This window comes from Azolla caroliniana, unplaced genomic scaffold (genome assembly GCF_043228905.1).
Source record: "Azolla caroliniana isolate FFs.n. ecotype wild unplaced genomic scaffold, voAzoCaro1.0.p SCAF_2, whole genome shotgun sequence".
NCBI classification, from domain to species: domain Eukaryota; kingdom Viridiplantae; phylum Streptophyta; class Polypodiopsida; order Salviniales; family Salviniaceae; genus Azolla; species Azolla caroliniana.
The window spans coordinates 6,474,212-6,485,973 of NW_028230437.1; the positions used below are offsets into that span (position 1 = coordinate 6,474,212).

The 11,762-nt window shown below is 34.3% G+C and overlaps 2 protein-coding genes across 5 annotated transcripts; one reads left to right on the plus strand and one right to left on the minus strand.

Moving 5' to 3' along the window:
- The first annotated feature begins 351 nt into the window (after nt 1-351).
- On the plus strand, nt 352-8,063 carry LOC147867233 (S-adenosyl-L-methionine-dependent methyltransferases superfamily protein). 4 transcript variants are annotated; one of them, XM_087315025.1, is made up of 10 exons: nt 352-497; nt 1,482-1,538; nt 1,669-1,766; nt 2,313-2,382; nt 2,456-2,504; nt 3,924-4,012; nt 4,510-4,557; nt 5,738-5,797; nt 6,822-6,924; nt 7,788-8,063. In XM_087315025.1, the coding sequence occupies exons 1-9, from the start codon at nt 369-371 to the stop codon at nt 6,909-6,911; spliced, it is 690 nt and encodes a 229-aa protein (XP_087171151.1). In that variant the 5' UTR covers nt 352-368; the 3' UTR covers nt 6,912-6,924; nt 7,788-8,063. The 4 variants fall into 4 exon arrangements, with proteins under 4 accessions (XP_087171151.1, XP_087171153.1, XP_087171152.1 ...); XM_087315027.1 differs by having other exon boundaries at nt 6,822-6,920; nt 7,757-8,063; XM_087315026.1 differs by having other exon boundaries at nt 6,822-6,920; nt 7,770-8,063.
- Nucleotides 8,064-8,917: 854 nt separating this feature from the next.
- LOC147867234 (large ribosomal subunit protein uL6c-like) lies at nt 8,918-10,727 on the minus strand. Its single transcript, XM_087315030.1, has 2 exons — nt 10,326-10,727; nt 8,918-9,460 (listed from the first exon to the last, which is right to left on the minus strand). The coding sequence occupies exons 1-2, from the start codon at nt 10,673-10,675 to the stop codon at nt 9,124-9,126; spliced, it is 687 nt and encodes a 228-aa protein (XP_087171156.1). The 5' UTR covers nt 10,676-10,727; the 3' UTR covers nt 8,918-9,123.
- Nucleotides 10,728-11,762: the final 1,035 nt, after the last annotated feature.

An 11,762-nucleotide genomic window follows, 5' to 3' on the forward strand; every position in this document is an offset into this window, starting at 1 on the left:
AAGTGGAATCGAAAAATCAAGAAAAAGCCAATGGAACTTATACTACTGCAAGATCTAAGACAAAAACTACCAAATCATTCATGGGATCAATTTCTCGCATCATCTCCAAGAAAAGGGAATCGGTTTCATTGTGACACTAAAGAAACCGAAACCACCTCCAGACATTTCCAATTCCAAGCTTTACCGACACATGCGCAGATTCTATAATTCTGTAAAACACATAGGGGTATGCATGGGAAATATCCAAAATATTTGGCTCTCTCCCCTTTCCCCCACTTTGCTGTAGTAGTAGCACATGAAGAAGAGAGGCCTATCTGTGTAATTAACAAAAACCCAGAAAACAGAGTGAGGCTTTGTCCTTCTGTTGTATGTATATCTCAGAAGAATGCCTTGCCATCTCTTCTTCTAGTAAGTCGCCTTCTTCAGTATCGTGTAAGATGAAGCTTAAACAGCTAGAATCAATGATTTCTCAGCTTATCCAGTTCCAAAACCCTAAGGTAAGTGGAACTTTTTTCTTCGTCCTTTTTAATGCTGAGGGTTTCCCATCAATTTGATTTCTTGATTTCTTTTACGACATATTTTACAGTTTATTATGACTTCTAAAATTTTATGCTCTGAAAAAACACGGAATTTTGTGCATTGTTTTAGCTAAGGTGTGGGAGACAAAATGAAAAGAATTGTTAAAAATGGAACGCCAACGACCCCCATAAAAAGTTAAAAGAAATGGCTAAATTTTTACATATTTGCTTTTCAGTTTGTAGGTGTTTTATTACTACCGATTTCACTAAATTTCCAGTTTTTGCCGAAATATCCTGTTTCTTTTGTTGTTGTTTTTATTTTTTCTCTTAATGAGGTTATTATTTTTAGAGAGTCAATTCAACAATATACAATTAAAAGAAAATGCCCAAGGTGTTTGTCAAAATTATTTTGATTTGTTTGGTCAAAAGGTGATAGCAGCTTATCCCAATCATGGTTCTGCATTTTGCTTTTATATGTTAAGTGTATAACAAACTATGCCTTTCATCTTTGTTATCACAATACCACAAGACTTGGGTGATTGGATAAAGATTATTGTTTGCGATATAGCTAGTTTCTGTTTTCTCCCCAATAAAACACTTTCATGGGTTTTTCTTAATCATTGTAATGTTTTTGTTTGCGAATATAGATGGGACCATTTTAGCTAGAGATCCCGTTGGGGTTTATTCTCAATAAAGACACTTTTGGTTTCTGGGGTTTTTCTTTTTATGTCTGTTATGATTTTTGATTCTCAATATAGTTGAAACCATTTTGAGTTAAAGACCTTGCTGTCTTCTTTTTCTTTCAAGGAAACATTTTTGTTCTTACTCATCTTCCTTATGTTTTTCTTTATTCTTAATTTTGTTGGAACCATTTATTTGAGCTGGAGACCTTGTTGGTTTTTCCAACAAAACATATCTGTCTTCATCTTTGGTTGATTTGATTCTTATTGTTTGTGATTCCAGATTGAACTTGAACAATACTCAACTGGTGCTCACATTGCATCTAGGATGTTGTATATGGTATAGAAATAATGAAACATAGATTTGGTTTGTTTGTTTGGTACCACGTTAACAAAAATTAATTTCTTGTAATTCATTGACATTTTTTATGACCTTTCTTTGCTACGTAATTTATGTCATGAGCATATAGGCTGAAAATTCTTATAGCGACATCTGTGGTAAAGTGGTTGCTGATCTTGGCTGTGGTTGCGGAACATTGAGTGTGGCAGCATCATTGCTATCAGCAGAGTAATAACGCTTGTTTCAGACTGTCTATATATAATGCTTATATTTTCCGTTTATTTATCATTGTCTTTGTCAAAGTGATTTACTAAAATTTTATAGTGATTTATGTGCTCTTGCGGATTGATTATAAGAGTTTCTCAAGTCTTTATGATTAATATTGTGGATTGATTTACATGCTATTTTGTATTAATATGATCTCATGGCACACGGAGAAACAATTTCTTTCTATCATGAGTAATCACAATTTTGACAAAATACTTTGGACCTATCTATATTCAGTTTTCAAGTTTTTGTTGAAGCAATTTATGTATTCTAGGTAGTGTGTTCAAGTCCAGAAATGTGAAGTTTTTGTTTTTTTCTTGTAGTCATATAACTGTTGTCACTGTATTGTTCTTGGCCCTTTTATTGTCTGTACGAGGCTACCTATCAGTCATATATCTTTATCATACTAAAAATTTTGATGTGTTTTTCTTTGTAAATGAGATGTCCTCCGGTTGCTATAACTTTTTGTGAACTATTTCATTTTCTTTGACGGAAATTTGCATGCAGACATGTGATTGGAATTGACATTGATAGTGAAGCGTTGGCATTAGCCTCAGAAAATGCAAGCGACTTGGAGGTGAATCTTATGTACAGGACTGGATATGTTTAAGGTTAGAAATTGTGGGCTTACCATTTATAACTTATCACAGGTGGAATTGGACTTAATACAAGGAAATATTGCCGAATGTAATCTTAAAGGTAGTATATTTTACACTCTCTACAAAAAAAGATTCCTCTTTGTTTTACTAAAAGTTTTTGAAAAGTAGGTTACATGATATAGAAACACATATCTGAGCGTCCATTCAAATTGTGGATATATTATGCTCTGACTAGTAGTACGTAGCCTTTGTTTTTCATGATATGTATTTCATACAATATTAATTATGATAATATAGGAACCTCCTTCAGTCTATCATTTAAGGGGAATACTTTGGTTTTAACATTTTCTTAAAGCATTTTCTATGTCTTTAGCCTATATGCTGGTGTGAAGGCTGTTTGTCTCTTCATGTCTCTTAATCTTTTTTCTTCGAGTTAGCCTCAAATTTCAACCTCAAGGAAAGTTTGGTAAAAATGGGTCTTCAGATTGCTAGATATACATCAAGATTGTTTAGGAAAAACTCCAAACTGTTGCTAACTTTTTTAGATACTACAAGAATACCCCGTAAGTTTTCAAAACATGACTATAACTCCTGTATAATGGTAAATAGTTGAAAAACTCAGGGGTATTCTGCTAATATCTATTAAAATTTGCGGTCTTCTGGCGTTCTTCCCAAATTGTTTTGGGTAAATTTGTAAGTTGCAGCTAAGTGATGCTGTAAAAAATGGGGGATATCAGGTTGTCTTGATGGAGAGGGAACACATCGTTTATAAGTCTGGAGGGTAGAATTGTAACATAATTGATTGCTAATTCAGTTGAAGGATCTTTTTGAGAATTGAGAGGTACTGCAAAGAAGTTCCCAAGATGGTATCATAAATACACTCCCCTTTCCTTGTTTTGCTAGCTGATCTATTGCCATTATGGGTATTTATTTAATAGCCATACTTTTACGGTTATTCCACCATAGTTTGTTTCGAGTATAGTTGAAACTTAGAGATGGAATGAGGAAGGAAAACACAAAAGTTAAGTGCTTGTCCAAGACTATACATCTACATTAGCTCTATCTTCTAAAGGGTCTGACATTACCCATACAGGTGTGTTGGTCAGTTACCAGAATACACTCAAGGGGTATTCTGATAATTGTCCAAACATTTAGGTTAATTTGGTCTTTTTTTTTCTATCTTTACTTGAGACTGCTACAAAACATCTTAGGGTAAAACATTAAAATACCCTTTGGTTTTAAGAACTACCAGAGTGCCCTTCTGTAGTAGTAATGTTTTGTGCTACTTCGGAGTGTTCTGATTATTTTTGAAAACTCTTGGGTACTGTGTTAAAAAGTTTGGGGTATTCTGGTTTCCCAAACTTCTTAATAGTCTGTCTGGCAGTATTTCTTCCCAATCATATTATTCAAATGCATTATATTCGGCATGCTTGTTTCCATTCTATTTTCTGATGAGGGATTTGTAAGTTATTTTATCCTAAAACCTTTCCTTTTCACTGATGCATTCTGTTGGTTACAGGGTGGAAAGTTGATACGGTTGTTATGAACCCGCCATTTGGTACTAGGAGAAAGGGTGCTGATATGATATTTCTTTCCTCTGCATTCCAGGTTTTTTTACACCTTTGGTATTTACCTAATTGAGTTTAGGATATGGACATGTAAATTTAAAGATCAAGAAACTATTATAATTCATTATATATTACTTTAAACCTGCATGATGTATATCTACTTGAGGTACATTGTTGAAGTATGCTTAGCTGTACAAAGTTGGACGGTTGAATAATATATCATTAGCATGTATATATAATGTGGGTTGTGACCCCAGATGCAGCCGGATCCTGTATTCAATTGTTTTTAAATCGCTTGTTAAGGGATTATTGAATAATATTGTGATATATATTCTAATTTGGTAATATGTTTGTACGTTGCCAAATAGTGTAGTTTGTGCTGTTGGATAGATATTTGATATTTTTTTACATAAAATGGAGCATTCTATTTGACTCATCCATTCTGATGTACGATTTGTATAATCAAGTATTTATTCCTGATTTGGTCTATTCTAATAAATTGTGATTTTTTTGGTGCATTCATTCTGATGTGTGCAGATTGCAGAATCAAGAATTTACTCCTTGCACAAAACGTCTACCCGAGATGTGAGTATTTTCAGAGATTTCTTACAGCAAAATATTGAATTGATGCCCAAATTCATGTTCTTAATTAATTTGATCTGGTTTGCTAATGGAAACTGTTTGAGAAAAAGCAAGAAAAGATCACACATAACTGGCTGGCTGAATTAAAGGGAAATCAGGACTAGTGTACAATAGTAAATATGGAGAGATTTGCAGCTTAATTATAACAAAAAACATAGATGCTACCTTGAAATGCATGCTCATTTCATACTATCATTTGTTTCTCCATTGCATTTACGATGCTCTGTAAATGCAAATTTCATAATATCATCTTCTATGAAAAGTATACCTACAATTAATTTTGATATTGATGACTGTCTTCAATATTGTTGAAATGCAATCTGGCAAAGAAAGTGAATAGTCAATGGTATAAACTTCTTTTCCTATTATTTGGCACTGCGTAATATGCATGAGATGTATAATGGGATTTATCTTATGATGTTTCCAAAAAACATCCATCGTGCATTCTAAAATGCTACCAAACCTAGATGATTACATGGTTTTCCTAGCTAAAGTATATAACACATATATATGCTCTTTTGTTAGGATTAAAGGCCCTTAGGTTGCTCCTATTAAACTAGATAAACGTTTTGTACAGTCTCGTTTTTAGAATAGTACTATAACTCTTAAAAGAATATTTTGTACACGGAATGGTATTTATGAGACCATGACTTAGCTGTCCCATCAGCATTTAAAGCTCTTCTTCTAAGAGCATATTCTTTGTATCTCGAATAGGACACACATATATGTGCCTTGTACAGTTTTTTTAGGTAGTGGGCTTTTGTTTTGCAGAACTTGCATCTGCTATCTTTAATCTCTCATCTGTGTTAAAGCCCATAATTGGTTTTAGTTTCTATATCACTGCCTTCAGATATTTCAGAAAACTGTCATTTTATCGTCACTTCTTTTACATCTTTCAAAACAATATTCTTGTAATAAGAGCAAATACCACAAATTGTTGTATCACTATGGGCATCATTTTGGGGGTTGATCTGCATTTAAATGCAAGTGTGCACTAATTAAATGAACGTAAAAAGAGTAGAAAATTCTGAATGTAAGATGCATATTTTTTGTCATAATGATTTAGTGTTGTTGGATAGTTATATCGATGCTATCCTCAGGACTAATTTGTGGTTATTGACAGTATGTCAAACGTGTTGCTTTGCGTGAATTAGGAGCAAAAACTGCGGAGGTACTTTGTGAGGTATGATTTTATAGTCTTAAGGTTTCTTGTTGATTCCTTATGTGAATTAAACTGCAGTGGAAGATGATACAGCACTGAGCAATGGACGGATACTTGGAAGAAAACTAGAGGTTTCTTTTGAGTGTTATGATTTCATGGTGTGTCACATCTTAGAGAATTTCATATATTCACATTCTGTTAAGTAAAGTATAGCTCACTAGTATGTTGGGGTTAAGGTAAAAAAACGTGTATCAGAACAATGGAAAATATCACAAATACCCTTTTAATTAGTGAAAAGAAATACTGAAAGTAAACTTTGTAGTTTATAGAATTCGAGAGGGAGATATTTATTTGCAATTGGATTTCACCTGGAATAATCTACTCATGGAACTATTGCATTATAAATAACCATCTAATCATGGAAGTACAATTGGTACTCGAATATATCAAGATTCTCCTCATTAATTTCCAAAAATACCAGAAAACCTACTAGTTTCTGAAACGACAAAAAGAGATAGTGTATCTCTTTCTCAAAATCCTCTATCTGAATGCTGTAAATCATTTCTCCTTCAAGAAACCCCAGTAGTCTGAGTTGGAGTCATATTAGGTGTTTATATATGTTGACCCATGCTAGGAAGTGTGGCCACATGGCTCTATTTGGTGTTCATGCTTTAGGCTTACTCATACACATGTTTATATTTCTATCTAATCTCTGTTCCAAGGAGAAAACATCTACACATGGACCTATTTCCTTATTGGTTGGGTGATCACATGGCATGTATGCGTATATTTTCACCTCATCTATGCCCCAAGGAAAAACTTAGACCTACAACCTTACTGGTAGATACAATGCTTTGTATAATAAACATGGTACAAGGTTTGGTGCCTGCACGTTGTGTTTATGTACTTTTATAAGAAATTGTAATGTACATATTAAAGAGGGATATTTAATCCACTCTTGTGATTATTAAGAGTTTATAATGATACATGACCATGTAGAAAACCTTAATGAAAATGTATATTTCTTGTTCTTATGTTTTTTCAGCTACGCTATGACTTACCTGCGCTGTATAGATTTCATAAGAAGCAGGAGGTTGACATTGAGGTTGACCTTTGGCAGTTCAGCTTGACTTGATTGGAATTGGTGTGTATATTTACTTCTCAATTACAATAATAGTTGACTGAATACATCTTATTATGTAGTTACTTAGCATTGCTTGTCAAATGCATTGGAACTTTGACGTGTGGGCTGTCTTTCAATGTTTGGGTAGCTGTTTCATTCATTATGTAGTGACAAAAGATTCCCATTTTGGAGGGATTAAATATTGAATACTTCAAAAAATCTAAGATCAATCAAGGATATTAAAGAGCAAACGTTAGGTAGCCAAGGAGATCTTTACAATGAAAACAGGAAAGGGACCATAGAGCACAAGGAATTATACTCTTACATTCTAGCAGCGATATAAAACCAGGAAGCCATTGTCATGGGTCTTTTATTGAGAAGAAAACTACGTTAATTATGCTATAGAATGTAGGTGATGAATAGAACCGAGGAAAATCTGCAAGTTTCCAATGTGCAAAATTGTGATTCTCTTCTTAAACACCAGCATCAACCCTATCTATAAAGTAATACTAATCATTATATGCAAATTTGAGTAAATGTAGAAAATATTTTGTAAACAAATCAAGAAAATTAGAAGGGATCAGGCTCCTTTTGCAAGAAATGAACACAACACACACAAGATGTACATTTAAGGGAATGGGCTGTTAAAAGATAATGTGTAAATAATAGCGTAATTTGGGGAGCTCCATATCCCCCTCATAAACTGATTACCACACTAACTTATGTGGTGAGCTTGGCATAGCTATGAAGTGTGCATTAAACTCTATCTTGAAGACATACAAGAACAAAATTTATTCATTCCATTGTTTTAATCATTGACATTGTTTTTGCTGGTTTTTTTATTTCACCTTCACTAGATAATGTGAACAGATTTGTTTTTTCGGTGAGAGGTTGCAACAAAGTCAGTAACCGACTTTTTTAGTCTTTTGGAAAATGCGATCTAGTGATGATGCTGTCGACAATTCTTCCCTTATAATGTTGTCAAATGGTGTGGAACCTTGGATAGCATCAACACTGGTCTGTCTGTGAATTAGCACTGGTGGTGTTGATAATTGTGCGAAGTTGTAGATTTGGTTGAGAATTCACACTGACTGTAGGTGTGAGAAACACAATTGTACTAATATTATTGTGCAAGAAAGTTATTGATTACTTGGATGTGTGCCATATGTGACTTGTTTTTGCACTAGAATATATTTACCATCCATGGTATGTATGTTCATGTGTATATTTTTCATAAATAAATAAAGTACTCTTTAATGATGTGTCAATATTATTGTCTGGAATATGAGAAACCTTTCATTCTTAAGCAAAGCTATATATTGTATTTCTTATGAAAGAGTGTCAAAAATCTTTACCAGTTTAATAAAAGCAATCATCTTCCGTAAAATTGATTTTGATTGCACACCCATTCACACCATGTTGAACCCCACATTTTACTGTACCTTCTGTATATATGCAAAATTGTATGTATGGAATGCTTAAGTTAAATGATATGCTTAAGTTCAATCTTATCCAGAGAAATTTTCTATGTGAATGCTTATGCAATCAGTATTCAATTGGAAACCTGATTCTATTAGTCCATATTCCTCATTCCAAAATGTGAAAAAGATTCCTGTTCAAATTTGAGAGCCATGCATAATTTCAAGATGCATTAGCATATCTGCAAGTTATGGTCAATTTTGTAATGAAGTACAGTTTCTTTTATCTTACTGGAAAGTGCTGATTCTATTAGTACATATTCCTCATTCCAAAACGTGAAAAAGATTCCTGTCGTTCAAATTTGAGAGATATGAATAATTTCAAGATGCATTAGCATAACTGCAAGTTATGGTCAAATCTATAATGAAGTACAGTTTCTTTTATCTTACTGGAAACCGTAAGAAGCATTTGTATCAGATCCTACAATGTTGCAAGCCACTAGACAAGATTTTCAATGATTAGGGTCCTCATAAGCGTCTTAGAGCCCCATCATTGGTTGAGGACACCATGACAATTCAAATTCTTAAAAATATAACACATGAGAAATAATCCAGGGAGTACTTTTTCGGCTGGCTTTAAATGTTTCAAAAATATTCCGCAGGACAATACAAGAGAATTACTGAAGTACAATAGCTAACATTGAAAACTGCTTTGTTTGCTTCATTAATTAATTTATCTTGGGTGGGACTAAAAATTATAAGGAAAGCACAAAATAGAGAGAAACGAAGAAAAAAAGAATTGGTGTTTACTTCTTTTTGCCTGCTTTACCCTCCTTTCTACGAATAACCTCATCAGCATATTTGATTCCCTTACCCTTATAAGGCTCAGGAGGACGCCATTTCCTTACAGAGGCTGAGAAATCACCAATGGCACATTTGTCTCTTCCATTAATTGTAAGTTTTGTGTTCTCTTCCACTTTAACTGAAATACCTTCCGGAATCTGGATTCGTACTTGATGTGAAAAACCTAAGTTCATTACTAGTTCATTTTTCTCGATGGTGGCACGGTAACCTACCCCAATTAATTGTAGCTTCTTTTCAAATCCCTTGGATACTCCCACGAGCATATTGTCGGTTAATGTTCTGTTATACAGAAACAACGAAACACAAAAAAGCTGAGCACTACGAGAATCTTCTCTACATTTGTTTTTGCTAATATTACAAAAAGATGAATGCCATCCCACACGAGTTACATTAATATGTGTCTTTTCAAAGGTATATTAAGCTTTGATCAAGTGTGTCAAAAGTTATAGGCACATTTACATGTGGGTTACATTTTTCCATTGTTTCTTTCCTCCATTTCTAACATAAAGGATGTGCATTTACTACTTCAGTATAGCTATGTTCTTGACACTGTCCGTAGACTTACACTCCATTTGTTAATCAAGATGATATTTCAACGACTATTTTATTGAACCCAAAAGGATACTGAGAAAATGAAGAAATAGTGTAAAAGACCTCCAGTTACCATCTACTTGTTAATCAAAATAGCTTTGATTAGCTAATTTACCTTGTTTCCAATCCAAAAATACTAAAAAACACCTTAAACTTCACATCTAATTTATAATCATGATGATATTTTGTATCTGACCAGGAAATACTGACAATGGTGCAAAACCTGAATTTAGCATATATTTGTTAATCTACGTTGGTTTTCGATTGGTTATTTTATTGGGTTCCAATCCCAAAACACACAAAAACACCAAAAAAGAGTGTGAAAAACCTGAATTTTATGTTACTCGTACTCAACATGACCTTACACTTAGCTACATTTTACATATTTCTGATCTGAAAACATGCACCCAACAAGACCTCGACTTAATTTGTGACAAAATAGTTTATTGAAGAAAAATTGACTTTACATTGTTTCCGACCGCACAACACTGAAAAAAGAAGACATTTTATATATGCATAGGAAGTGGAAAGAACAGAAATGAACAATCCATACCTGAAGAGACCATGCATTTGTTGAGCTTTTCTAGTATCCATAGCTCTCGATACGGTAATTATTCCAGAGGGATCATATTGAAGCTTAATCTCACGAGGATAGTTTTGCGTTAGTTCACCAAGAGGACCTTTCACATGGAGTGTCTGGTTTTCCAAAGAGGCAGTTACCCCTTTAGGAACAGGCACGGGTTTCTTGCCAATCCTAGACTCTTTGCATTCTATTCTTGTTATAGAAAACCCTGGATTTGGACTAGCCATAGAATCTGTTCTGGGGGTGGTGTTGATCCTCTCGCCATTAAAGCTGGTTCTTAACCCTGAAGATGGAAGAACAGAGATAGACGCCATAGCCATTGGCTGGATAAGGTTTTTCTTTCAGTCGAGCAGATTCATAAGAGGAAGAAATCGCCCAAAGCAAAGCCTGCCTTTGAGGATTTCTTGTAATTCCCCAAATGCCCCTCCCCTGCCTTTGAGATTTTCTTTTAATTCCCAAATGCCCCTGCCTATCCAAATCCCCCCCCTCTTCACTTCTCTTTATTTCTGACACGCATGCCCCCGGCAACGATCGAACCCTCGAGGCTTTCGGTTTGTATCTTTCGGCTCCCTCTCTCCCTTGTATTTGAAAAATAGCTTTTTCAGGCCCAAATTTGGAACTCTCTACTCCATTAGTTCTGACACACGCCATTGTTCTCTCTTGTTACATCATTCCCATTCACCATGGATCTCTGTGCTATTTGAGTAATACCTTTCTCCATCAACCCCCACCCCTGCTATAACTTTATGTGTTATTTGAGTAATACCCTTCTCCACAATGGCATGCGCTCTTTCAATAGTTGTGCACTGTTCGGGTTCGTCTCTTTTTCCTTTCCTTTGTAGAGGGCCAATCAAGCAAATCTAGGGAAAAATTGAATGTGGAGGGGCATTTTGGGGAAATGAAGGAAAATTCGGGTGTATTTATTTTTGGAGTTTCACCCTCCTAGAATTTAGTATTTGATCTTGATCCTTATATTTACTTGGAATTGTTGAGAGGGAAAGGTTGTCGTCCCTGACTAGGCCTCATAGTTGTACAATGTACCGATGATTTGCTTTTTCAATATATTTTTGTTGTCTCTTTGCTCCGTTTTATGTGTTTATTATCTAACTATTCAACTTTCTTTCTTTCTATTATCCCAAAAATAAATGAGGTTACTTTCACTTTGTGTTTGGATGGAAATCTACACAAAACATTTTGTCAAATGGAAATCTAGCATGATCCAAGTTTGCTCAATTATTGTTTAGATCAAGCTCAAAGTTTGGATTGACAATAACCTAGGTTTAGACTGGTACTTGTTGGGCCTACACAATGTTAAGGGGGGTGGCAATATAGATAAGTTAGTTACAAAAGACATAGCATTGTTAATGGACTACAACATAGTTGATATATAGGAAATAAATCAGCTAG